At 44.5% G+C, this 23,546-nt stretch overlaps 1 protein-coding gene and 3 non-coding genes across 12 annotated transcripts in view; all 4 read left to right on the top strand.

Moving 5' to 3' along the window:
• The window catches only part of eif4g1a (eukaryotic translation initiation factor 4 gamma, 1a), a 55,907-nt gene extending 34,334 nt beyond the window's left edge, over positions 1-21,573 (top strand). For 6 of the 9 annotated variants that reach the window (XM_088912781.1, XM_088912780.1, XM_088912779.1 and 3 more), the window contains 26 exons: positions 4,188-4,280; positions 4,459-4,543; positions 5,331-6,128; positions 7,427-7,518; positions 7,636-7,831; positions 8,196-8,329; positions 8,610-8,729; positions 9,583-9,765; positions 10,061-10,258; positions 10,884-11,030; positions 12,542-12,775; positions 13,142-13,246; positions 13,948-14,110; positions 14,636-14,733; positions 15,260-15,362; positions 15,651-15,768; positions 15,860-16,158; positions 16,450-16,571; positions 16,845-17,017; positions 17,356-17,481; positions 17,845-17,926; positions 18,074-18,172; positions 18,391-18,525; positions 18,987-19,068; positions 19,473-19,613; positions 20,171-21,573. In XM_088912781.1, coding sequence (XP_088768907.1) covers positions 4,188-4,280; positions 4,459-4,543; positions 5,331-6,128; positions 7,427-7,518; positions 7,636-7,831; positions 8,196-8,329; positions 8,610-8,729; positions 9,583-9,765; positions 10,061-10,258; positions 10,884-11,030; positions 12,542-12,775; positions 13,142-13,246; positions 13,948-14,110; positions 14,636-14,733; positions 15,260-15,362; positions 15,651-15,768; positions 15,860-16,158; positions 16,450-16,571; positions 16,845-17,017; positions 17,356-17,481; positions 17,845-17,926; positions 18,074-18,172; positions 18,391-18,525; positions 18,987-19,068; positions 19,473-19,613; positions 20,171-20,352 — 4,308 coding nt within the window. In that variant the 3' untranslated portion in view covers positions 20,353-21,573. The remainder of the gene's footprint in view (positions 1-4,187; positions 4,281-4,458; positions 4,544-5,330; positions 6,129-7,426; positions 7,519-7,635; positions 7,832-8,195; positions 8,330-8,609; positions 8,730-9,582; positions 9,766-10,060; positions 10,259-10,883; positions 11,031-12,541; positions 12,776-13,141; positions 13,247-13,947; positions 14,111-14,635; positions 14,734-15,259; positions 15,363-15,650; positions 15,769-15,859; positions 16,159-16,449; positions 16,572-16,844; positions 17,018-17,355; positions 17,482-17,844; positions 17,927-18,073; positions 18,173-18,390; positions 18,526-18,986; positions 19,069-19,472; positions 19,614-20,170) is intronic. The other 3 variants (XM_088912784.1, XM_088912783.1, XM_088912778.1) reach the window with 1 other exon arrangement.
• Positions 7,923-7,994, top strand: LOC148836630 (small nucleolar RNA SNORD66). Its single transcript, XR_016091035.1, has one exon. It is a non-coding gene; the product is annotated as a small nucleolar RNA SNORD66 (small nucleolar RNA).
• On the top strand, positions 10,322-10,399 carry LOC148836629 (small nucleolar RNA SNORD66). The gene has a single exon (XR_016091034.1). It is a non-coding gene; the product is annotated as a small nucleolar RNA SNORD66 (small nucleolar RNA).
• Positions 14,793-14,869, top strand: LOC148836628 (small nucleolar RNA SNORD66). Its single transcript, XR_016091033.1, has one exon. It is a non-coding gene; the product is annotated as a small nucleolar RNA SNORD66 (small nucleolar RNA).
• Positions 21,574-23,546: the final 1,973 nt, after the last annotated feature.

The following is a 23,546-nucleotide window of genomic DNA, read 5'->3' as shown; positions in this document are numbered from 1 at the left end:
AACAGTTAATGTAAGTGTGTGTAAGATAGAATTCATTTTTTTCCCATCTTCGTGCTGCCTCTTACCAAGTTGTAGAAAGTGCCACTCTGCTGTAAATGAATTTTACTGCTGATTGCAAGCCTTTGATGAAAATAGATCACAACCCTCTTATATCAAATGTCTCCGATTTGACACTTTTGTCTTCATTTCTGTTCCTCTTCCTTTTGAGTGCAGTGCACCAGATTACACTCAATGAATGCTGTGCAGTTTCTGTGTATAGGATTTTAAGGTGCTTATAAAGATATAATCACTGTGAGAAATATAAAAATATAACTAGTTCAATTTCTAAGTGTTCTTGGTACCATTGTTACCCCTTAACATTTAGTGTGTCTTAATGGTGCACAGGTCACTGCTGTGTCATGTTGGTAAGGTGGAAGTTGAAATGCGAAAACCTTTCTTAAATAGATTAATTATACTGTTTGTCAGGAATATTAGCTGTAAGCAAATACAATTGCAAGCACACCTTTTTTTAACATTGCCACCAGAGCTGCCAATGCTATAGCATGCTCCAGTCTGTCACAAAATCATATGAGCTGCAGCTATCTTCCTCACTCTACAAACCAAACCCTAGGACTAGAAAATGAAGTAGTAAATCACGTTACTAGCCCTTCTGGCTAGCTTCTGTTTTTTGTAACTCAGGTTCTTAAGCTCAAATCTTGTTCACTTATTGAACAGCAGTTTTCTTTACCTGGATATGCAGATGAAACCATGAAAGGATTGTCTCGATACTGCAATTCACATGATGTGGGAATGTTTTTCGGAGCATGGATCTGGGTGCTGGACTAACGAGGAGTAGGAGTTATTTAAACAAGAATCAAATTCCCCACAAGATACGTAAGCTTTGGATTTAAAACATCTGCCTACATTTTTTACAGCTGAGTCTTCTGCCACATTAAAAATTGGAAAGGAAGTCTACCTCCTGTTACACTTTGATATGAAATTTCAGATGGGATAATGTATTGTTCTGTGCAGTTGTGACTTGTTTACACAAACTAAGCGTCATTGTGCTGCGAACACACAAGCTCAAAACTGAATACCTGTTGCACCGTGACCCTGCATTTATTTACGTCGTCTAAATGCAGCTAGATAGATTTTGAATGAATGAATACCTGTTTTCTTGTCTTGAATGCAATTGTTTTCACAATTTCCTTTAAGGTAGTGCAATAATTGCAAGTCAAGTGTTTTTTTAAATTTACTCTTCTGCTCAGGTTAGGCTTGTTCCTCCTACAGATTCTTTTGCTTCTTTTTGGACTTTGTTTTGCAGAAGCAATATTTTGTGAAAGAGCTCCCTCTTAGTTTGCAATCGCAACACTTCTGGGTCCATTTCCAAATTTAGCAATAGCCGTGCAGCGGCAGCGCAAGTGGACTTTGGATGCCAAAACATCGCTTTTGTCTTGTTTGTGCCGTCATGCCGGAGTACCGACTGTCTACACTAATGTAGAACACAGGGCTGCAGGTTTTCTGTCGACGTTTGGACGTAATCCCTGGACGATTTTTTCAGAGGAGGAATGGAAAATGCAAGTCAGGCTATGGACGCTGCGCAGCAGTGTGAAGAGTGAGTCATCGTGTTCGCAGAGAAGAAGGCCTGCTTTATTTCCTACGGTGAGAGAAGAGGGAAGGCGACGGAGCAGCCCAGCTCTGCTGTGGATCGTGGAAATGTTCCGATCGAAGCAGGATGTGTCCCAGGGGAGGGCTGGGCCTCTGCTTTGGTGGAGCTGAGCTGTGTTACACCAAGGACCTGGTCATAAAAGAAGATCGCAGACGGTTTTTGTAATTTTTTTGTTTTCCGCTTAGTCTTGGCTGCCTTCCAGAAAAGTGAAGGCCATGTCAGCACAGCCAGTCTCAATCCACGTGGCTCTTAATCTTTTTCTCTGTCGCACTCTCTCCGTCACTTACTCTCTCCGCTGCTTTGATACCGGAAGCCTGCTGCAGCGCTCTGCCTGGTAGGATTCCGTCTTGCCTGTCTTTGCATGGACAGAAAAAAACGCATTTTTTTAACACGCTCGCCTCCCCGAGAGGGAGCGCACATTAGCCTTGCTTAGCTTGAAAACGGTGCGTGGGTGAAGTAGCCAGAGATTTGGCATTCCAGAGCTAGTCTGTCTGGGGGGGGGGGGGGCGGTGTGCAGGCAGGGGTTGCGAAACTGCGTTCACTGGCACAGGAAGGGGCCTAACCACCGCTCAGCCAATCCCAAGATGCTCTGCAAGGCCTGCAAAAGCTGCCGTTTTAATATACAAACACCACTTTTTTCTGCCTAAGATTTTGTATTGGTGGCAGTATGGTCCTGTTGGGAATAAGACATCTGCTTCATCACAGAAGAACTGATTTTTTTTCAGCTGATGGATCTTTCTCTGCATCTTTTCTCCTGCTGTAGTGTAGTGGGGGCATTTTTCTAGCGCAGCGAAGATGAGTGCAGGCTTTGGATCTCTTGCAGAGGTCTTGTAGAGACATCTGTATACAAATTGCAAACAAGGTTCAGTTGTTCCCTATTCCATCTCACAACAACCACGTTGGAACAAAATTATCAGGGAGGATAATTTTTTGATGTCACATAGCCATAAAAGTTATGTAGCAACCAGTGAATTAAGAGCGTCCTTGTTAAGGCAATTTTAAGAACTTTTAACAAAATTGAAAACACCCGTTTTGCTCTGCAAGCTAGTTAACTGAGTGCAATAATGCTACCAGCTCACATTGTGAAACATAGCTAGATGAGTGTATTGTATGTTTTCAGCAGTTGTGAGGACCATTTACTACAGTAAGAGAAAATATTTTTCTAGATGCATTCTCCTGTCCTCTGTCAGATTTTTTAGTAAGGGGCTTTTCCAAGCTTCAGGCAAGAACCTCTGGTAGTACATTACTCGCCAAAGTCATTTTCTCTCCACACATCCTAAAATCACTTAATAGGTTAGTAAGTGTTTTACATCATGAGACAATGGCACTTTAACATTGCTAAGTATTAGTGTTTTGTATCGCTGGATAATATAAAAGTCTCAGCATGGAATTCCTCACTTGAGGACCTGATCATTGATCATTCCTGTTTAAGCACATTTTAATGTGTACATTATTACTGAGGAGCAGAGGACCTTTTTGAAGACCTTTTAAATTACAGCAGTCATGTTTCCGATTGAAGTCACAGATTAGAGAAAAAAGCTTCCTGACAGCCAGAAACGTCACTCAACGCAAAGAAAGCAGTACCTGTTTTTTTTAATTGCACTTTTGTGCAGGTGTTTTGCAACTATGATTTACATTCAAGCTACACTCCATAAATCTGTTTATGCCAGTGTTGAATACAATGTCACATGGAAACAAGTGTACGTGCGGGTGGTACATCCGGTTCAGACTGCATACAATGCTTTTCCTCTTGTTTCATTGCCGAGGAAGTTTAATTTTGACTCGGCAATCTCCTGTGCTATAATTTTAACATTAATTCTGGAGTAATTTTGGTTTGTGGAAACTTATGTCCCTATAAAAAGGATCATCCTTTTCTATAGATGTGTATTTGTATGTATTGTTTTCAGGAAGTGGGGTATATCGGTGAAGAAAGTTTCAAAGGAAAGTAGATTACTGGACTGCTAGTTGAAAGAGCTTGCTCTGTGGTGCAGACCTGTTAGGACTGAAATCTGAATATGCTCATCTGTCATGGCTGAAGGACAATGTGTGGTTCTTTTCACATTTTAAAATCTGTTTGATTTGCTTATCACAGTAATTAGTTTTAACTAGTTTACTGTATTATAACTAAAGAGCAGTAAAGCACTTTAATAATGATAAAATACCAGCGTATTTCCACAAACTGTGGAAAGTATGGTATAGAAGGAAGAGGAAACCTCTGTATTGCAATGAAGATTTTCATATGGCCTGTTGTGACCCTGTTTGAGCTGAGCAAGGACTACATTTCTGATGTTAAGGTCCACACCACAGCGTTGCCTTGGCTTCAGCACCCGTGAAGTGTCGCATGGTTGTTGAAGTTTGTGGACTTGCCTTCAAAGTCTTGTCACTGGAAATGGCTAGGTGGTTAGGTAGACATGAGCAGATGCGTGGAGCGGCTGTCTGCACATTGATGCCACAGGCCATCTCCTGCAGCTCCACTGTGCATCCAAGACAAGTGTGTGATGCATGTTCATCTCTGCTGTTCCCTTTGTTGTGCACACAGATTAGAATAAGAGACCCCAACCAGGGAGGCCGAGACATCACGGAAGAGATCATGTCGGGAGGCAGGACGACCTCCACACCCACTCCTCCCCAGGTAAGGGACAGCTTTTTAGAACTAAAATTTCTTATTCTTGCATTCTTGATGTTGTGTGATTTCGTAAGGCTACACAGGCAGCAATAAAAACATCTGTTGCACATGGAGATAAAATATTAGTTCAGGCACATAACTGTGTTGAATACAAGTAAAATATACGTTTTTTTGTCTTCCTCAGTCAGTAGTTTCGGGATCCGAGGGTGGAAATGCAGCCCAAGCTAATGGAGAAAACATTGCGCCTGTTTCCGTGGTGATACGACCAGGTGAGAGGGGTGAGGGCAGGTGTTGGGGAGCCCTTGGCTGTGCTGTTGGGGGTTAGTGAACAGTGCAGAGCTGTCTGATTGGGGATCAGCTATCTTCCGGAATGGTTGTGTAGCTGGCGGCCTACTGAACTGTGGTTTAAATATGAAATGATTGCTGCTCATTTGCAGACAAAAACCACAAGGCAATTTGACCTCTACTTGTATTTTATATATTTTAATATATTAAAGCACTGGGTGATTAAAATAGTGCAAAATAGTTTTACATAAGCTGTTTTACTGTAGGAATGCATTCATACAAAACAAACGGTTTCATTGGCAAATCTGTTAGCAGTAATGTGCTTGTGCTGGGGATTCTTTTTCTAGACGGTGCTCTTAACTTGGTTACATATTACTTACTGATGTTTCTGCATTTGCTTTTCCCAAAAGTTGGGTGTGGATGTGACCAAAAGGTACTAATTGGAGATCTATTTTAAAAGGAAGTTTCTTCAGAAGAAGTCCACTGGGTTGATTGTCCTTACTATTGATTATGAATATTCGAATATCGTCCCCTTGATTGGCCTTACCATTGACTATGAATATTCGAATATCGTGCCCTAGGAAAGTTTGATACATAGTTGGAATAATCATTTCCTGTGTTCTGAAGCTTTAGGCTTTCTGCCATGTACTGAAGAGGAAAAGCCATTGTCAGGAGCCAGCAATTCCAAAAGACAAAATACTGATGTGCCACCTCCAAAGAAGCAAAGATTAATAAACGCAGAAAATGACCTTTTCTTCATTATCTTTTCAGATGACAGACAAAAACCTGCTACTCCTGCTGCTACAACGATAGCCTCCAAGCCCAGAGAGCTGGGCAAGACTGAAGCAGCACCAGCCCCTACGGCACCCCCTACTGCTGAGACTAAGTCAGATACGGACACTAAAGCAGCCCTCATAGACACCGCTCCCGAGCCCCTGGGGGAGACCCTGGCTGACACTACTGCCCCAACTGCCCTCCCCACCAGTGACCGTGTGGACTCTCCCCCTGTAACAAACACTGCAGCCCCAGATAACGTTCTGCACACAGAGTACCCCGTCGCCATGGAGATGGAGAAGAAAGTACAGGAGGAGGAAATGGAAATGGAGGTGGAGGTGGTGCACAAACCAGAGCAGAAAGCGACAGTGGCCACCCAACCCATAGAAACTGCCCCCCTTCTGGAAGACGCAGCCATGGAGCAGATTTCTGCAACCAATGGACTGAGCACAGCAGAGCCCGCTGTCCCCGAGGAGCTCCCTGCTGTGTCCCAGAAGGCCCCTGCTGCCCCGGCCTGTGAGCCCCCTGTGGACTCGCCCATTGCTCAGCCTGAGGAGCTGAAACCGCTCGCCAATGGGCTCGCTGCTCCTAGCGCACAGGATCCCGAGGAGGCGCCTGAGGAAGCTCCCGAGTGTGACATTAGCCCCATCGCGGAGCCAGAGGTGGCTCAACCGCAGGAAGCTCCTGTTGTCACAGCAACACCTGTGCCCCAGCTACCACCAACACAAGCTGAGGAGAGGGGAGACACCCCTCCGCCCCAGCCCAGCTTCACACCTGGGGAGACTTCTGTGCAAGGTGAGGGTGGCTCCGGCAGTAGGTTTAGATCTAATATCTAGCTGAGATGGCTTCCACGTGTTTGTAAGCTTTCTTAGATTCTTGTTTGTTGTGAATGTCGCTGACTGTCGTGATGCCATGCTATCGTGTTACTGTCAGCCAGTAATGGCGACGCTCTGGCTTCACAAGTACTTGAGCAGTAAGTGTGTGTGGAGGCAGTGTAAGTCACTCTGGAGGTTTCAGTGTGCGGTTTTGCTGTAGATTTTCACGACAAAGACCACAGCACAGCAGCTTGATTCGGGTGTTGACCTGTATAAACCATTTTGTGTGTTTTCTTAATTTGGACTAAACCTGTGTAGAGATTAAGATGCTAACGTTTAACAATTATAACAGTTTAAATGTTTAACCTGCAGCAGAACATGCAGTGGACCTCCAAAAACGCAAATGTGGGCTGGTGGTGGTTTGTTCATGTATAGTTCATTCAGTGGTATGTTTTATTGGCTCTCCTTTCAAAATGCTTTATAAATGGTGAGGACTGCTTTTGACCATAGTTTCTGTCCTGATTTAGTTTTGATTTCTGCAAGATCAAGTATCTGCTCAGTCAGCAGTGTGCCAATTTATTCTTCAGCTTAATAAAATACTTTAAACAGGTGACTCTAGTTCACTCTAGGTGACAAGTTCATTGACTGCTCTTCATTTCAATGCTCCCAGAGAGTTGCTGGTCTTATAAAAGACCCTAGAGGAGTGATCACTGAACTAAAATGTAGATGGGCTGTTGGCTCTTGAAAGGAAAGTGATGCTCATATCTGTTCACTCCTGTGTTGATCTGGTTCTGACCCAGCAGTGGTGTCTTGTTAGTGGCACAGTGTCTGATTGGGACTGGGGAGACTTGGTACACTACACTAATGAATTGCCTCTGTGCATTCTTGAAGAGTTCCAGCAGGCTGAACTGTTGCACTACTTTGGATTTTGTACTGCGTTATATTTGTTGTTGGCAGCTTTCAGTTTTTCTTGAACTTCTAGTTACAAAGAGTACCAAGACTAATCTTCCATCAAATCCACAAGGTGATGACATTGTGTGTAGTGTGCACCCTTGGGCCGATACTCTTCCAGCCTCACTTGTGAGCTTCATTGATATTGATTGCAACTTTTGTCACAGTGAGGATAAGAAACCAGTCCTCTTTTGAGCCTCATCCCTCTTCTTTTCTATATATTTTCCCATTTCTCCCTTTCCACTTTCCTTGATCCTACCCTTTTCTCTCACTCCTGGTTTGCTACCCTCCCAGTGTACAGCGTGTGACTGATGTTTTGTCTTTCAGCTGCTGCTGTTTTGGTGCCAAAGAAGAAGAGGAAACTGAAGGATCTGAATAAAAAAGAGGCAGTGGGAGATCTCCTGGATGCCTTTAAGGAGGTGAGTGTTGTTGTGTCTAAGGTGCTATGTCAGCTCCCCTTATTCTGTTTTTTTTCTAAATGTATGCAATAATTTCTGAGTTATATTGGTGATCTTCACTCTTCCTCTGTTTCTCAGGAGCAGGTGAAGGAGAATCGCTCTGAGCCAGAACAGGCACAGCAGGCTGTTGCCCCTCCTGAGAATGAGGCATCTCGCCCCTCCCATGCTGAAGAGACTGAGGAGACCTGGGAAGAGAAGGAAGATAAGCTGGACACGGAGAACATTGAACCTGAGCCTGTCAAACCTGGAGACCAGAAGTACCAGTACAAAGAAGGTAAGTGCCCATTCCATCTCTCCCTCAGGCCAGCCTACCAGGCATAGAGTTTTCTTTCTGCATCGATTCGACTGAATTTGTTAGTTGTCTGCTCCAGTGACGTTGTTAATGCCATAGTGTCTGGGCCACTGACTTCTACTGATGGAGATGAGGTACTGAGGAGCTGCTGAACTACAACATGCTGTCAGTTTCTGCTGGCTATTGTTCAAAAGAGCTTAGTTATGTAACCTCTGCTAGCTGCTGGATAGAAATAAATTTTGCAGGGCCTTTATCACGGTACTAAAAAAACTGCATACAATGTGAACAATAACTTGAGACACAGATGACTGTTGCATTTCTCACGTTAACTCTTTTCCTCTTACAGAGCAATGGAAGCCCATTAATCCTGAGGAGAAGAAGAAATATGACCGAGAGTTCTTGCTGGGCTTCCAGTTTATTTGTGCTAGCATGCAGAAGCCTGAGGGCCTGCCACACATCAGCGATGTTGTGCTGGACAAGGTAAGATACTGCCTGGACCTGCAGCACAGTATAGTATCTTGGGTCCCAAATATAAAGTTTCTGTTTGTATGTACATGAAGCCATTTACAGTGTACAATATCAGTTCTGAAATTGGTATGCGAGGAAAATGGCCTCCCAATAACACAGCTATGATCGAAATGTACAGTTCAGGCTATTGCTTATCTTCTACCATGTTGCTTCTGTAATAAACCTTTATTTCAGCAAGAGAACAGAACAGCATTATTTTAACCCAGCCCTCTCTCCTACTCTCTCCCTCCAGGCCAACAAGACCCCTCTCCGCCCCCTGGACCCCAGCCGGTTGACAGGGATGAACTGCGGTCCTGACTTCACCCCCTCCTTTGCCAACTTGGGCAGGCAACCCATGGGGGGACGTGGCCCGGTGAGTCGCAGGGAGCACCCCTCTTCTAGGGGCATCCTCTCTCCCAGCATGTGCCGACCCAGCTGTTCGGATTTGAAGGAGGTTCATGGTGTTACTGTGCAACACTTCTCAAGACTACCAGACTTCCATAGCTAATGATTGTTACGGGGGCACAGTGTTTATAATGTTTACAAACATGTGGGGACCATAGTGTGTGCTGTTACCACTTCCTCATAACCAGTAGCTGGTCCTGCATTATGTTCATGGTCTTTACTGCACTGTATACAACACAGATGCAACCCACTTTTTAAATGTTTCATATGTGCACACTAGCCTAGGTATTAAACTTGATGATGGACATGCCAGGTTTAATTTGACTTTGATCTAATTTTAGGTTAATTACTTATTTAGCATATCATCAACATTATCTGCACTTCTGCTTTATTTGTGATGCGTGGCACCTAACTGATTCCGCACACTAGCACTGAATAATACAGGGGCCTCTGACCTTGGTGCTAGAAACCACCAGTCCAGTAGGTATCTATACATCTAAAAATTGGGATTTACTGTAAACTATTGATGAATTAAGCAAACCGTTTGCACTTGAAGGCTGAAGGTACTTAAACCTTCTTCGTTGAATACATTCTTCAAAATCTGTAAAAAAGTTAAAACCTACTAGGCTGAGATTCTATAGGCCCTACAATATCACTGGTATAATCCTGAAAGTTAACACATCTGAAGTCTTTCAATGGGAAAATGCATATGCAGTTGGCACATTTTCCTTTGGTCCTGGTGACCACTATCCAGTCAAGGTGGAATGAAAGTTGCTCTGTGACTTTTCTGACTGGTCCCCTCTCCTTGCCCTGTTCACCAGCCCTCTGGAATGGGGCCACGCCGCTCTCAGCAGGGCCAAAGGAAAGAGCCACGAAAGATCATCGCCAGTGTGTCCCTCACCGATGACGTACAGCTCAACAAGGCAGAGAAGGCCTGGAAACCAGCTGTGAAGAAGATAAGCAAGGAAAAGGAAGAGGATGAACCTGAGACTGCCAAGACGCAGGTACTTGAAGACCCTGGACAAAGCCACTGCGTAGATGGATTCACCAAACCTTGGCGATTTGGCTGTTCCTGTTAGTGCTTCTGTGTCTAGTGATGGAGAAGAACTTGTAGTGATGGAGAAGGTGGTCTAGCTTTCACCTGCTTTGAGTCAGAACCACTAACACATTGTTAAATACAAATTCTTTGCCTTATTTCCATGTTTTATTTCAAATTGCAGTTAGCTCAAAATAGGTTGTTTTGCTCCTTGCCCCCCCCCTCACCCTTTGTCCTCTGTCTTTGCTACTTCTCCCTCTCAGGAGCTGTTCCGCAGGGTGCGCAGTATCCTGAATAAGCTGACTCCCCAGATGTTCCAGCAGCTGATGAAGCAGGTGACAGAGCTGACCATTGACACAGAGGAGCGCCTCAAGGGTGTGATTGACCTGATCTTCGAGAAGGCCATCTCTGAGCCCAACTTCTCTGTTGCATATGCCAACATGTGCCGCTGCCTTATTGCGGTGAGTGAAGGGAAAAGTGGCCTGGGGGGGCATGCTTGTGTAGGGTAATAGCTCCTAGTGCTGCTCTACTGATGATCTGTTGTTTAGTGCCATAGTGTCTGGGCCACTGATCTCTACTGATGGAGATGAGGAACTGAGGAGCCACACAAATCGGTGCTAATTACAGTACAGGCCTGCAAGGTTTCAGAAGTGCTTTAAAACCTTTTGGTTCATTTTGTTCTTGACGTCTAGTCTTCCCAATATTGTTGAATTTAGCCAGTAGGTCTTTTTTGATTCAGTCACGGTCTTCATGCCAGAGGGTGCATTCATCTCCCAGGCTGAGTTGACTGTTCATTTGTACCTTTTTGCCTGGGTTGGGGGTTAGAGACTTGAGGAGGCAGACAAGAGATATTGCTATTGCTGTAACGGCTCGTGGTGCTCTGATGTCCTCTCAGACCACAAAGACATGCCGACCAGGTTAATTGGCACCCCCGTTGAGGGTGTAGAATCGCCTTCTACACTCCAGGTCACCATGACCTTACCAGGTGTAAGTAGCTTTCTGATGTACGGATGCTTGATGGGGGGAGAGGCAGTACTTCAAGTTCATCCTTTTCATCTAGTTTCATTCTTTCACCTCTCCCTCCAGCTGAAAGTCCCCACAGCTGACAAGCCACAGGCGACTGTGAATTTCCGCAAGCTGCTGCTGAACCGCTGCCAGAAAGAGTTTGAAAAGGACAAAGACGATGATGAAGTCTTCGAGAAGAAGCAGAAGGAACTGGATGCAGCTTCAGGGGTAAGTAATCTCGGGAGGGCAGTGTTTCAGTTGGTTGCCTCATTTGATGCACAGATAGCTTACTAACAGGATGGTGAAAAAAGCTTGTCCTGTGAAGATAAATGGCATAATTTAGTTCTCATGGCTGTATGTCTCATTGTCTCATACCAGGCTCACCCAGCACATGCCTCCTTGCAGTGCTTTGAACTGGCAAATTGTTCAAGATCAGTGTAAAAACTTTCCTGTTGATTTGCCAAGCTGTACAGTCTGCTGACTTGGAGAGCTTGTTCTGAATACAGAGCTCCATCACCACACGTCTCATGGGATGTTCCTCCCTTTAAATGCAGTCTTTTACTGTTCCCTTAATTTCTACTGTTCAGAAAAAATAGGGAAAAGTATTCTGTACCCTTTTTTATATCCTAAATTACTCAATCTGACACTAAAGATACTTTGCAAAAGAGAACTAAAATGAGAAGAGTGAAGGTACATTATAACCACAGAAAATATGAGGCTATAGTGAGGCTGGCAGGAATGCCATTCAATGGTTTGTCGACAAAAACGCTGAAATTTCGCAGATGTTATTAATTGAGAAGGAATCGCTCTTTCTCTTCTGAGGTTAAGCGATATGCTTGCTTTTATGATGGGTTTTAATCTGCTTTTTACTCAGGCATGTTGGTGCTTGCTGACCTATTGTAATTGCACACCTGTGAACAGGTGTGTTGTGGAAGTGTGTAATGAAATGGTTTTTTTCCAGACACGATTAGTTGCTTTGTCTAATTGGCCATTGTCTTGCTGAGGTACAGCCGTGCTCTGCAAGGACTGGCTGGATGTGTTTGGCTGTTCGGCAGGGTGCAGTTCTCAACACGCATTCCTACTGAGAGGCTTTCAGGTGTGATGAAAAGCCTGGCAGAGGGAAGCCAGGGAAGTTCTCATTTCTGGAGCAGTGTTTCTCACCCTTTTTTCCTTTTTGCTGAGGCTAAAAACAAAACGGAAGAAAAAAGTCTTGACTTCACCTAATATAACTGTGCCTCTCTGGCCTAGTCTGTAAGGTCCTGTCAGAGACTGGTGCCCATCTGTGGGACCAGGGACAAAACACTTGTCAGGTCTGTGTTGCAGACATGTTCAGTTTGAGAACCAGTGTAACTTGGTCAGTCAACCATGTCAGAAGGGTTTCAAACCGTTCATACTGTATTTGGAAAGACTTAAATTAAGGATACACTTGATACAGTAAAACTGCTTCTTATCTGACAAGTCCAAGCGGTAAAGCTAAAGCCACTTCAGGCTTTTAGACCAGCTAGCAGCAGTGCATCTAGAGAAATTGATTATTTCCAGTGGTAAACTGTTCTGATTTGATGTTATCAATTCACCAGTGTGATATCAAGGCTTGTTGAAAGATTGAAGGAGAAATGATGTGTTCAGTGTCTATATTGATTGTTGCTCCACACACCACCCCGGCCCAGAGGAAATTGTAGTTCTAGGTGGTAGTTGAGGCTCGGTCACTGAGAATGTCCTTAATGTTTTTGTGTGTGCAGGAGGAGAGGCAGCATCTGCGCGAGGAGCTGGATGATGCCAAGGACAAGGCTCGGCGGCGGTCACTGGGCAACATCAAGTTCATCGGGGAGCTGTTCAAGCTGAAGATGCTGACGGAGCCCATCATGCACGACTGCATCGTCAAGCTACTGAAGAACCACGACGAGGAGTCGCTGGAGTGCCTGTGCCGCCTTCTCTCTACCATTGGCAAGGACCTCGATTTTGAGAAGGCCAAGGTATTTGCAGCGATTAAACCTCCGGGATGCTATCTGTAACAGTCTGAAGCTCACTGTATTCCTTTTGAGAAAGGGCCAGATCCATTTTAGGCTTGTTAATATCGGGAGGCCGACTGCAAGCAGGATTCCCACGGGTGGCAAAGTGCTGCTCTGGTAGTCAGCCAGGGTTCTCCTGGCTTTCTGCAAAGCAGCCACCCCTGTGAATTGCTGGGTGCCTGTCTGTATGCCTTTAGTGATGTGCTTTAAGACATTTCAAATCAGTACTTGGAACACATTGCTGTGTCCATCCAGGCAATCTCACTCACTTCTAAAAAGACTGGGATGCTGCTGACCATGAACCTCGTTGACTCTCTCTTCTCTTCTCAGCCCCGCATGGATCAGTACTTCAACCAGATGGAGAAGATCATCAAGGAGCGGAAGACATCTTCCCGAATCCGGTTCATGCTACAGGATGTCCTGGACTTGAGAAGGGTAACTGCTCCACATTCCCTTCTTTGTGCTCGTTTTCTCCCCCCCCTCCCATCAATCAAAAAGCCACAGCTCCAGCAAAGAAAGCCGATCATGGTCAGTGTGGTATAAAAATGTTTGCACCTATGTTTTTACTGTATTATTTGAAGTTAATTCAGTTTTAGTCCAAGTTTTTGTCAATTAACTGGTGGTAACTTTTCTCATTTTCCATTACCACCTTACTCAGGAAGACTACCATTGTGGTGCCTTTACATCATCATGTTTTGTTAAAATACCGCTATCTTCTGCTTCAGCTGTTAAAGCATTTATTGGCTTGTTAATGACTTATCTTTTATCTAATCAGGAAGAGGCTGTAGGGCTTGCACTGTTGATTTTTTTTTGCTACAAAGTGAACGCAGGAAGGCAGCAGTTTCAGTTGCCTTTTCTGTCTTCTGAATCACTGGTTGGGAATGAAAGGCTGTAGAGGCAGATGGATTTCTGGGCTTTGCTGCTTCTGTCAGGTTGCACCTGAGGAAGGCTGCCATTCTTGGTCACTTGTGCTTCAGAACAATCCTTCCTCCCTCATTGCTCACTTGAGCTTGTGCATATATCCCTCAAGAAATGGGAAGTTTCCCTGCATATTACCTTCTCATTCTGTTTTGTTTTGCATTGCTTGTCAGTGTTATGTATTCTGCTCTCTTACCCTTACGTGTTTTTCTGCCCAGAATAACTGGGTGCCCAGGAGAGGAGACCAGGGGCCCAAGACGATCGACCAGATCCACAAGGAGGCGGAGTTGGAGGAGCACCGTGAGCAGATAAAAGTCCAGCAGCAGCTCATGTCCAAGAAGGACAGCCGCCGCGGGGGCCCTGGGGGGCCACATCCATCAGGTGGGTGGTGGGGACCCCTTAGCTCCACAGGAGCACAGTCATGTATCCATACTTTCCAATGAGGGCTGACTGCCCCCTTTCTGCATTAATGTGAGCTTCATACGGTGTATGAGACTCTGGGGTTTTTTCTGTTGTTACCAGAACAGAAACTGTAACAGATGGTTCACCCTCAGGTTTGTTACTACCTCCTACAGGTGTTTTCTTACATTGGTTTTTGGTACAGGAAAGTAAATGAAAAGGTGGTTTAACACAGTGGGTAGGCAGTCTTGCTTATAGTACAAAGCTTTGATTTGCCAGTCCTTAGATTGTGATGGTTTCAGTAGTAACTAAAATGTCAGAAATAGAAGCTGACACCTTTACTTATGTTCACGTCAGCCTAAAGCTTTACATTTTCAATTTATTCAGCAAAGCTTCAATTGAGTTTTTTTTCGTTAAGATTTTGTAAAACTTGGTGTATTGTTAGTAGAAATTCAAGTGCGATTTGATTTCTGAGCTTGCCCATCTCTTCCTTCCCCCTTCCTCCAGCAGGACGCAGCGCCCAGCCGCAGGATGAGGGCTGGAACACTGTCCCCATCTCCAAGAACAGGCCCATCGACACCAGCCGGCTCAGCAAGATTACCAAGGTGAGCCACCGGCGCGCGCTGTAACACTCTAGCATGTGCGGTGCTTGAATCTGGGGCTGCTCCAGTGATGATCTCTTGTTAGTGCCACAGTGTCTGGGCCACTGACCTCTTGTGATGGAGATGAGGTACTGAGGGGCAGTTTGTCAGCTTCCGCTCTGCTGAACGAATCCCACTTTGAAAAGAGCACAGGCGCACATTTGGCTGTTTTGACCTGGGTCCCATTCCAGTTCTGTAGAGTTCCCAACTATAGAGAGCATTTACAAGAGTCGCCGAGAGTGGCCTGGCCTTATTGCCCCTTTCCAGAAGCTGTCAAACAAAAGGATCAGGCCACCGGTATGATATAAAATCTGTAGCCTTTGAATAATTTGATTTCAGGAACGTACAAAAGCGTAGCAGTGTTGTATTTTGTGGAAAGCCAGCAAACGCAGGGACATTTGTCGATTAATCCTCCAGAGTAGATGTGGGTGACTGAGGCTTGTTTGCATCACCTGTTCTTACCCTTCTGTACTTCCCCAATATTATGTAGCCTGGAGCAATGGACTTCAATAACCAGCTGCTGGCTCCAGGGGGCAGACTGAGCTGGGGCAAAGGCAGCAGCGGAGGCTCTGGGTCCAAGCCTGCTGAGCAATGTAAGTAGACCCCTAGAGCAGTGCTGCTCCATCAGTATTAGATCGTTAGATTCATATAATGTTAATTGCATTTTCTCTTAAGGTAGTGTAGAATTAGCTTTATACTTAAAAGTTATACGTGTAAAGAAATTATATAAGGTGCTCTTGTTCTAGCTATGTCTAAAAGTAATTTTAGAAACATTTTACAAGAATTCAGATTATCGGAATTCAGAAAGGGGTTTGGGAAAAGTCATACCAGTGTTTTGTAATTCTGATGGTTCTTGTTGACTGCAATTCCTGCCTACACAGCTTCCGACACAGGACGTCCTGCTACCAGTACACTGAACCGATTTTCAGCTTTACAGCAGTCTTCGATGCCTTCGGGCACGGTGTCTGGAGACAACGAATCGAGAAGAGTTCCTCAGAGGTGAGACCACCTTCTTGTCCAAGATAAGACTGTATTATTCCGTTCCTCCCTCAACATCTTCACTGACCCTCTCTCCCTCCCTCTTGCTCAGGAGCAGCTCCAGTAGAGACCGCGGGGAGCGCAGCGACAGGTTCGACCGCTCGGAACGCTTCGAACGCGGGGAGCGGGATCGGGATCGGTTCGACCGCCGCGAGAGCGACAGGGAGAAGGCGTCCGAGAGGGGTGACAGGAACAGACCCCCCATCACCAAGAGGAGTTACAGCAAAGAGACAGAGGACCGCAGCCGGGAGAGGGAGCACCGCGGCCCTGCTGACCCCTTGCGCAGAGTCGCCAGCATGACAGACGACCGGGACCGGGGCAGCCGGGAGAGGGCCAGGAGCAAGGAGAGCGGTGAGAGACGGGGGGGGGCTAACCGTAACCTAACCCTTTTCTGCTCCTCTGGGCACTGGCAAGTATTTGAGGAAGGTGAAGAGGATGCTATCGGTGCTATTTATAATATATTCAAAAGTACCTGTATATAAGAAAATGCACATCTTTATAGACATGGTGACCAGGCTTGTTCAGTATAGGAATGTGAGGAAAAATTGCTTTTGCTTCTGGTATTGGCAGCAGCTAAGAAACCTTGAAGCCTGCGTTCCTCTTCAATGGCTTGTCAACAAGTACATTTCTTTCTGGTTGCAGTGAAAAGGGAGCCCGCTTCTGCCCCTGCGCCTGCGCCTGCCAAGCCCGCACTCAGCGAGGACGAGCTGGAAAAGAAATCGAAGGCTATCATTGAGGAGTATCTGCACATCAACGACATGAAGGTGGGACAGGGGTGGTGTCACTGGGTGTGTGGAAGTTGGTAGCCCAAAAACATGCAGCATGAGCCCCACTGTTTAGAAATGGAAAAGTTTAATGTTCTATAGGATGGATTGGACAACCTTTACTTTGCCATGTGATCAAGGGGTTACTAAATATCAGTAAGCTTTAAAGCTTTGTAAGAAGGTGATTTTTGTCTCAGACTGTGCTGAAGGCACTTTTGGGCATGTAGAGGGTGAGAGTTCCTTATTTTGAACACCTCTCTTCCTCCTTCACAGGAAGCTGTGCAGTGTGTCCAGGAAATGAACTCGGTATCCTTGCTCTTCATTTTTGTGCGGAATGGCATTGAGTCGACGCTGGAGCGCAGCACCATTGCACGGGAGCACATGGGTCTGCTGCTGTACCAGTTGGTCAAGGCAGGGACCATGCCCATTGAGCAGTACTTCAAGGGGTAAGGCCCGTTTCATGCCATGCTATCTCTTTTCCTCTTGCCTTTCTGCTTTTCCAAACCCACTCCCAGTGAGCCTTCCACAGTGGACGTTTGCTTGGGTAAGCAGTTGGAGACAATTTAACCACATCCTCGTTCAGATAGCCACTAACAGGTATTGGGACAAGTGGTTTCTATTAATTTAAGTTTGATTTTAACCTATTTCCTTAAATAAAGATGTGTGAATGCATGCATAGGCCTGTACGAAAGAGCTCTAGAATCTGCAGGCTACTTCTGTGGGACAGTTGTGGGTTATTCCTTTTGTTGTGGGACAGTTGTGAACTTGCAAGTTTTGTCTTTAGACTGCAGGAGATCCTGGAAGTGGCAGAGGACATGGCTATTGATATCCCACACATCTGGTTATACCTGGCTGAGATCATCACCCCCATGCTGCATGAGGGGGGCATTCCCATGGACCTGCTTTTCAAGTGAGTCTTAGAACACTTGGTCCTGCACGCAGATCCAAAATGAGCTGTGCTGTTATAATAGGGCTTTTTCAGAAAATATATATTAACATGAAAAGATGAAGTCCCAGCAACTTGGAACATTAATCTCTGCTACTCGTGTAGCAGACATTCCAAGTTGATAACCAGGAATTTCCATCAGAGCGTGCCAGTGCTGTTGTCATTGATAATAGGACCTTGGTTTCATTATATCACTATTAAGGTTCACTATCTTAATGAGGGAGATTACAGAGAGACTGTAGCAGAGCCAGAGCTTAAAAATAAGCCCTTTTCCTTAACTGCTGCTTCTCCTAACCAGAAGACTGACCTTGTCTTTGTTTCTTATAGAGAAGTATCGAAGCCTCTTGTTCCCCTTGGGAAGGCTGGACTCTTGTTAGTTGAGATCTTGTCCTTGCTGTGCAAAGAAATGGTGAGTGCAGTAGTATGTTGATTTTGGTGTGCCTCTGCATGTGAATGAAGATCAGAGTTCAAATTCACAGCAGGGATGGACGCTGACACCCAACCCTGCCAAATTATCTGGCGGGTTCTTTTACTAATGTCTCGTCTCCCCACTCAGAGCCATAAAAAAGCCGGAGCTCTCTGGAGAGAAGCAGGGCTAAGCTGGAAGGACTTTCTGCCAGAGGATGAGGACGTCAATAAGTTTGTAACGGAAAAGGTGAGAGGGAGACCATTTCTTTCCAATAGAGTATGTACCTGAACATAGGCCTGGTTTTTATATCACTCATCCTGCTGTCAGGGTATATCTTTCTTCCTGGTTTGTGTCAATGCAATAAAATGCAGCGAGTGTGTGTGTGAGAATGTCTCAAAGATGCACATTCATTGGAAATATCCTGCTATCTTCTTACTTAGAGGTCTACATCCTTCTCTTTCCAGAAAGTGGAATTCACTTTGGGAGACGACTCTGAGAAGATGAGCAAAAAGGAGCTGACTTCAGAGGAGCTGTGCCGACAGCTGGAGAGGCTGATTAAGGAGAAGGCGGACAACCAAAGAATTTATGACTGGGTTGAGGTGTGTGAAGCTGAGTTGAAAAAACCTGCCATAAAGCTGTCTGCACACATACAAGCTTTCATGTTGCCTTCATATTGGGGCTACCGGTGTACAGTGCAGCTTCCCAGTACTCCTGGTGAAACCCTGACCCCAGGCTAACACAGCACAGGTCATCGTGAAATAGAGAACATCAAGTACACATTGAAAATTGAGTAGAGTATAAAACTTATTTTTCCCCAAACGGGACTCAGTCATACTTCAGTGTCAGTAATTTGGTAGCTAGTTAACACCAGCTCAGATGTACAGACACCTTCTCCCATAATAGGCAGGAATTCACCTCATCAATCTGAGAGTTGAGATCAAGCCATGGAGGATCTTATCTGTTGTTCGATTCTAAGTAATCAATATAATCCAGGCTAGGGTATTGCATCGGAGAGCCTTTTTCTCCTATTGTGAAATCAGCCTCTTTTCTCTTTGTACAGGCTAATCTGGATGAGCAGCAAGTTTCTTCCAACATGTTCATCAGAGCAGTGATGACATCAGTGTGTCAGTCAGCCATCATCTGTGAGTATCTACTTAGATGTTTGAAAAGTTAAAATGGCTGTACAGGCCTAAAGCATGAATAATACAATACTCCTTCTTTATGTCTCAAGAGCAGTGTGACTTGACATCTGTGGCCTGAGTGGTCAGTGAGTGGGTGACTAAGTTAACATTAGTCCTGCACACCTGTTTCACAGTAAAAGCAGTTAAAGATGTGGCCTGCTTCCCCAAACCTTATTAATTTTCACAGAGGTTTTTGGGCTTTGCGAGTCAGGCTTTATCAGACTGTAGCTCAGTTTTGTTGTGACTTCTGTTGAAGCAGTCTGTTGGAACTGCAGCCTGTACATGCACTGAGAGCTAGATTTTAGAGTTAATGGAGGTCGCATTTGAAGAGTGCAGTTTTAATGGCTCCTCTTCTCCCTTCACAGATGAGAACCCGTACAAAGTGGATACTGAGCAGATCACGCAGAGAGCCAAGCTGCTGCAGAAGTACCTCACAGACGAGCAGAAGGAGCTGCAGGCTCTCTATGCGCTCCAGGCCTTGATGGTGAAGCTGGAGCAGCCAGCGAGTGAGTGTTGGGGGGGTTTGGGGAAGGTTGTTCTGTGTCTGTCTTCAGTCTGTTTCTCCCAAGCCCTCCCATCTAAAATAGTGCAAAAACTGGCAGCTAGAAGCAGAAAAGACCGACTACCTTTATGGAGATATTCAAATTCTCTGCCCCCAACACCTGTTGGATACAAAGTAACATGGCAAGGTAACTGTGGACTAACTAAAGGACAGTATTGCCCCTTGATGCCAACAGTTTCATCCCAATGTTCTTCCAAACTGGGCCAGGATGTGATCACAGGAGTTTGCTGCAGATTGGATAATGTTGTCCTTATGGCACACATTAGGCTGCAAGTAATGAGTTTCTCATTTCTTTTAAGCAATAGCTGACATGCTGAATGTCCGCAAATTGAAGGGCGAATTTGCTTTATAGGTTGAACAGTTCTGGGTTCTACTCCATTTTGCACCCTCATGGTGTTCTTTTTTCTTTTCCTTGTAAAGAGGCAGCAGTTTTCTCTGTGGAAAGTGGGGGTGTCACCGTTTTAAACCCAGTTTCTGATATCGGGTCTTTCCCCCTTTCAGATCTGCTGCGGATGTTCTTTGACACGTTGTATGATGAAGACGTAATAAAGGAGGAGGCCTTCTACAAGTGGGAGTCGAGTAAAGACCCAGCGGAGCAGCTGGGCAAGGGTGTTGCTCTCAAGTCCGTCACTGCCTTCTTCACATGGCTCCGTGAGGCTGAGGACGAGTCTGACAACAGCTAGGCTCCCTGGCGCCCTCTGCAGAGTAGGAGGGCCGGAGCAGGGCAAGAGGGAGAGGCAGAGGACTTTTTCAAAAGTGGCTTACATTAACAGTTTGGTGAAGAAACAATCCTTCTCCGGCACAAATTGGACAGCTGGAGAGATCCAATAGATCGGCATACGATCATTTAATTTTTTTAGTTTTTTTTTTCTGGCGAATGTCTTTAACAAACAAAATAAAATGAAAACAATTTAAAGAGGATGACAAAACAGACTGTGGGGGTGCAATTCCTTCAGTGTATCAAGAGTTTTATCTTTTGTTTTAAAGCATCTCGACATTTCATTATGTCTGATAAAATCCTGAACAGAAATCGAATCAACTAAGGCTGCTCTTTTCAGTATATGTGGCGCTCTAATACTTATGTAGGTGGTTATTATATTTTTTTTAGGTGTAGGATGATTGGAGTGCGTTTTTTTAATATAAAGGAAAATTAAAAATGCAAAAAAAGGGGAAGGGGACAGTCGATGTTGCTGGGACTTTCCAGGAAGGAGATGGGAATGCGCCTGGAGAAGCAGGAACTTGGATTCCATGTGACAGCGTAATTGTGGGCGTGGCTGAGACAGGACTGGACATGTGATTTGCCAGGAGGCTCCGCCCACTATCCTTTCTCACAACTGCCCCTTTTGTTTTTTTTTTCCGCCTACACTTAACAAATGGGCAGGGGGGAGGGGGGCAGGGGGCTCAACAGCCTTGAACAAGCCTGTAGTGGATTTTAAAGATACAGAGAATCATTGTTAAAAAAAACTTGAAGATATATAGAAGTAAATCTTAAAAATAAACAGTACAGAAGCTTGAGACATTTCTGCTGGTGTAAAGTGGAAATATTTCATGACCGTTCTGTAAATATATTAATTTTTTTTCCTCATGTTTTATTTTTCTTGTTTTCCAGAAATAAAAGAAAATGTAATGCCATGAAATGTTTTATTTCCTTCCTGTGCTTTTTTTCCCTCCTTTAAAAAAAGGCAACGTGGCAGATTTTCCTGTATTTATAATTTTTTTTCCCTCCCTGAGTTACCGGAAGGTGCTTGTAATTATCCACCTGAATTCATTGATTACAGTTTAATTGAAATTTGTAAATACTTTTTTGCTTTATTAAGTATTTAATTAAAAAGATTAATGCCTCTTTTCACATCAGAAACTGGAAAAGATAAAGAACATTGCAAATAAAAGACTATCAAGTTGCAGTACAGTGTGGAAGCCCTCATTTCCTTATCTTTTGAAGGTTGGTCAGTAGACTAATTGTGATGCACTGGTAAGAGATGCTAAGTGCTTGTATGCACCTTTATTTCAGTGCTGTTAATTGTTTTTAAACTCATACACTTGCTTAACAAAATATTAGGAACTCCATTTGAACTGAAAATTGACCCATTGGTGCGAGGGCAAGGTGTGATTTTCATGTGGTTCATATGGTGTTGCCTACTGAGTGTTAATAGCCTGGTCCTGACAGGTACCGAGATTCGACTTTTAAAAAGTCCACTTAAAACCTTTCTAGCTGGTTGAGCTGTTTTGGGAACTGTATCCAAACAGTGAATGCCCTGAAGATGGTCCTTGGGGGGGCATGGTGTCTCATTCTGTTCCTATGCCAGTGTTACTTGAGTGATTTTGATGTAGTGTAAAGTTTTTTTAAACAATTGATTCAAAAACCTTTGATTGCTCCAGTAGAAGCAGACGGCTTGTGGGTGCTGTTTCAGCTGCTGTCCTGATGGAGTTACTGTGGAGGACTTCTAGAGCCAGCAGCACCCCTGTCCTTGTATTTTCTAGGCCAGAGGATCCTCTTTCTCGATCCCTGGGTCTCCAGCATCTGATGGTTTCTATCCCAGCTAAGCTATGTTACAATATTGAACCCCTTTCCTTAATCAACTTTCTTCTTTTCAAGTGCTTCCTATCCCTGGTCCTGGGTGTCCCCAGTTTTTTTTTCCAGCTTTCCTAATTGCAATGATTTGTTTCCTGTTTCAGGAGTGTTACATTTGGCTTCATCTCTCAAGACATTGAATGGGTTTGTAATTGGTATTTGTCCTCACTACTCATTTGTGACTTTCAGTATTGCCCTCATGTTGCCTGTAATGTAACCAAATGGCACTGCACAGAAGGAGAAATGCCTTGTTGGAACTCGGCAATGCTTAATTGTCATTTCCACCTTTGTTCAACTTAAACGGACAGTTTAATTGTTTTACACAAAAATAAAAGTGAAGTCTTAAGTTGTGATGAGCCTGCACAAAAGATCTGTTTGGTGAAGTCATTGGAGAAATTTTTTTAAGGCTGTTTTTTAAACAGTTTTGAACAGTTTTTGAAAGCAAAAACAGCACAGGGGTAAGTCTAAATGAGCAGGCAATTACTTTTAAACACGTCGGTTGGCACCAGTGATTCACTTGGAGTTGGGAGTCATTTTTCTGCTCATGTTGCGGATGTGGTATTTGTTTACACTTATGATGTGTTCCAGTGCAAGCCAAGAGGCTCACAAAATTGCAAGAATAAGTTTACTGCTTGACTAAGAAAATGGTCAATATGGCCAAAGTTGCTGATTGGAGACCTTTTGCGAATCTGTTCATTGTTGGAGCAAAACATTGACAGTGAGAGCTAGCATTAGGCTTTTGGTAATCTTTGGTCTCTAACCAGTTTAGCATACACTCTTCTGAGCATGAAGATCAATGTTCTTTATGCTGTGTAAAGTCATCAGGATTAATGACCCCAGGCCATTCGTATCTACTGTACATAGTTATGGATGGGGTAGCATGGTAGTGCAGTGGTGAGCTCCTTGGTTCAGTTATGGACCTGGGATGCTATCTGCTTGGGGTTTGCATGTTCTCCTCATGTTCATTTTGGTTTCCTTTTGAGGATCCAATTTCTTCCTATAGTCCACAGACGTACTGATGGGTTAATTGCCTTCTGGAGAAATTATCCCTGATGTGATTGTGTTTTGTGTCTGTGTATCCTGCAATAAACTAGTATCTGGAATCTTGTGCTGATTGCTTGCTGAAATAGACTTCAGCTCCCCAATGACCTGTATTGGATAAAGTGGTTAGAAAATTAATGGATTGATAATGATGGGATTGTCATGGAAAATGTGAAGCTTTTTTCCACGATGGAATGCATTGCTCTCTCCTCCCCCTGTCTGCATTAATTTGGGATCCTACTGAAGGAGTTTGGATTGTTCATC

The sequence above is a fragment of the Atractosteus spatula genome, chromosome 4 (genome assembly GCF_055471065.1).
Source record: "Atractosteus spatula isolate fAtrSpa1 chromosome 4, fAtrSpa1.hap1, whole genome shotgun sequence".
NCBI classification, from domain to species: Eukaryota; Metazoa; Chordata; class Actinopteri; order Semionotiformes; family Lepisosteidae; genus Atractosteus; species Atractosteus spatula.
This window is presented reverse-complemented; position numbering and strand designations above follow the sequence as displayed.